This window comes from Plasmodium reichenowi, chromosome 7, assembly GCF_001601855.1.
Source record: "Plasmodium reichenowi strain SY57 chromosome 7, whole genome shotgun sequence".
Classification (NCBI taxonomy): Eukaryota; Apicomplexa; class Aconoidasida; order Haemosporida; family Plasmodiidae; genus Plasmodium; species Plasmodium reichenowi.
The window spans coordinates 310,342-312,850 of NC_033652.1; the positions used below are offsets into that span (position 1 = coordinate 310,342).

At 22.5% G+C, this 2,509-nt stretch overlaps 1 protein-coding gene across 1 annotated transcript in view; it reads left to right on the forward strand.

The window, feature by feature from the left end:
* PRSY57_0707000 (heat shock protein 110, putative) overlaps window positions 1–1,869 on the forward strand; it is a gene marked incomplete at both ends in the record, with an annotated part of 2,619 nt that extends 750 nt beyond the window's left edge. The window contains one exon of the mRNA XM_012906731.2: window positions 1–1,869. This exon is cut by the window's left edge and continues 750 nt beyond it. Within this exon, the coding sequence (XP_012762185.2) occupies window positions 1–1,869 (1,869 nt within the window).
* Window positions 1,870–2,509: the final 640 nt, after the last annotated feature.

Below are 2,509 nucleotides of genomic sequence, written 5' to 3' on the forward strand. Positions count from 1 at the left end.
TATAAAATGAATCCATTATATAAAAACAATACTTCTGAATTATGCCCAATGGGTACTGGTAGGTTAGATAAGTTTTTAGTAACATCTACAGCTTCTGATGAACAAAATGGTATTAATAATAAAGTACGTATTAAATTACAAGAAGTTGCTATAAAAACAAAGAAAGTTCTTTCAGCAAATAATGAAGCGTCTATACATGTTGAATGCTTATATGAAGATTTAGATTGTCAAGGCTCCATTGATAGAGAAACCTTTGAAGAATTGTGTTCAAACTTCTTCTTAACAAAATTAAAACATCTTCTAGATACTGCTATTTGTATTAGTAAAGTAAACATACAAGATATACATTCTATTGAAGTTTTGGGTGGATCTACAAGAGTTCCATTTATTCAAAATTATTTACAACAATATTTTCAGAAACCATTATCTAAGACACTTATAGCAGATGAATCTATAGCAAGAGGTTGTGTACTATCAGCTGCTATGGTTAGTAAACATTATAAAGTAAAAGAATATGAATGTGTAGAAAAGGTTACACATCCCATTAATGTGGAATGGCATAATATTAATGACGCATCTAAAAGTAATGTAGAAAAATTATATACAAGAGATTCTTTAAAAAAGAAAGTTAAGAAAATTGTTATCCCAGAAAAAGGACACATTAAACTTACAGCTTATTATGAAAATACACCAGATTTACCATCGAATTGTATAAAAGAATTAGGCTCATGTATTGTTAAAATAAATGAAAAGAATGATAAAATTGTTGAATCCCATGTTATGACCACCTTTTCAAATTATGATACATTCACATTTTTAGGTGCACAGACAGTAAGCAAGTCTGTTATTAAGTCCAAGGATGAAAAAAAAAAAGGAGATGACAAAACGGAGGATAAGGGAGAAAAAAAAGATGCAAAAGATCAAGAACAAAATGATGATAAAGATGAAACAAATGATAATAACATGAATGAGAAAGATAGTAATGATAAAACAGAAAAAAAAAATAATGAAACAAACTCACCAAATAAAACAGAATTAAAAAAAGGTGAAGAAGGAAAAGTACAAACATGTTATACAACAATACCTATTGAAACATTATTAGCTCAAGGATCTTATAGTTCTAAAGATATATTCAATTTTAGTGAACAAGAAATTAATATGCAACATAGTGATATATTAGAAGGAGAACGATTAAAACATCTTAATGAACTAGAAACTATTATATATGAAAGTAGAAGTAGACTTAATGGTATATATAAAAATTTTGTTATGGATGATGAAAGAGATCGTATTTTACTTTCCTTAGATGATTATGAAAATTGGTTATATGATAATATAGAAGAAAATAAAAATATGTTTATTAAAAAAAAAGAAGAAATTAGAGATCTTATAAAAAATATTGTACAAAGATATGATGTATATAATTCAAAACAACAAAATCTGGGAAATATAATTAATCATCTTAATAATATCATAACACAATGTTCAAATAAACCATCTGATGAAAGTCAAAATATTATAAATAGAACAACGAAATTCTTAAATAATATTAATTCTTTACAAGAACAAGAAAAAAATAAACCACTATACGAACCACCTGTATATACACTTAATGATATTGAAGCAGAATTTAATGAAGTCACACAACTCGCTCAAAAATTCTTTTCAAAACTTGAAGTAGAAGAACTCGCTAAACAAAAGGCAAAGCAAGAAAAGGAAAAGGAAAAAGAAAAAGAAAAAGAGAAAGAAAAGGAAAAAAATGAAGAGACAAACTTGGATGCAAATGATGAACAAAATAATGAAGCAAAAAATAATGAAGAAAAGGAAAACTCAACAAAAAATGAGAATTCAGCTAATCCAGAGGAATAAAAAATAATAAATAATAAATAAATAAATAAATAAATAAATACATATATGTATATATATATATATATATATATATATATATATATATATATTTATATATATATATTTTTTTTTTTTTTTTTTATTCATGTTAATATTGTGTTCATGTGTGTGTTTGTACAAAGTCTCCATATTACCAATAAGTATTGAAAACTGAGATTAATCATTATATGAACCAAAAAAAAAAATAAAAATAAAATAAAATAATATAATATAATATATATATATTTTATGTGGTGTCAATTTTATTTTGTTTCTTAGATTCAAATAAATTATATAGACAATTGTATATATTTTATATAATATGCAAAATAATTACAAAAAAATAAAATATATTCCATATATATATATATATATATATATTTATTTATTTATTTAGTTAGAATTCATTTACATTCAATAAATAATCTACATATATGCTGAACTTATATTTATATATATATTATAATTTCTTTTTTTTTCCCCAAAATGTATGATTTTTATTTTGTGCATTGATGCATACAAAAAAAAAAAAAAAAAAAAAAAAAAAAAAAAAAAAAAAAAAAAAAAAAAAAATTTTAAATAAAAAAAAAAAAAAAAAAAAAAAAAAAAAAAAAAAAAAAAA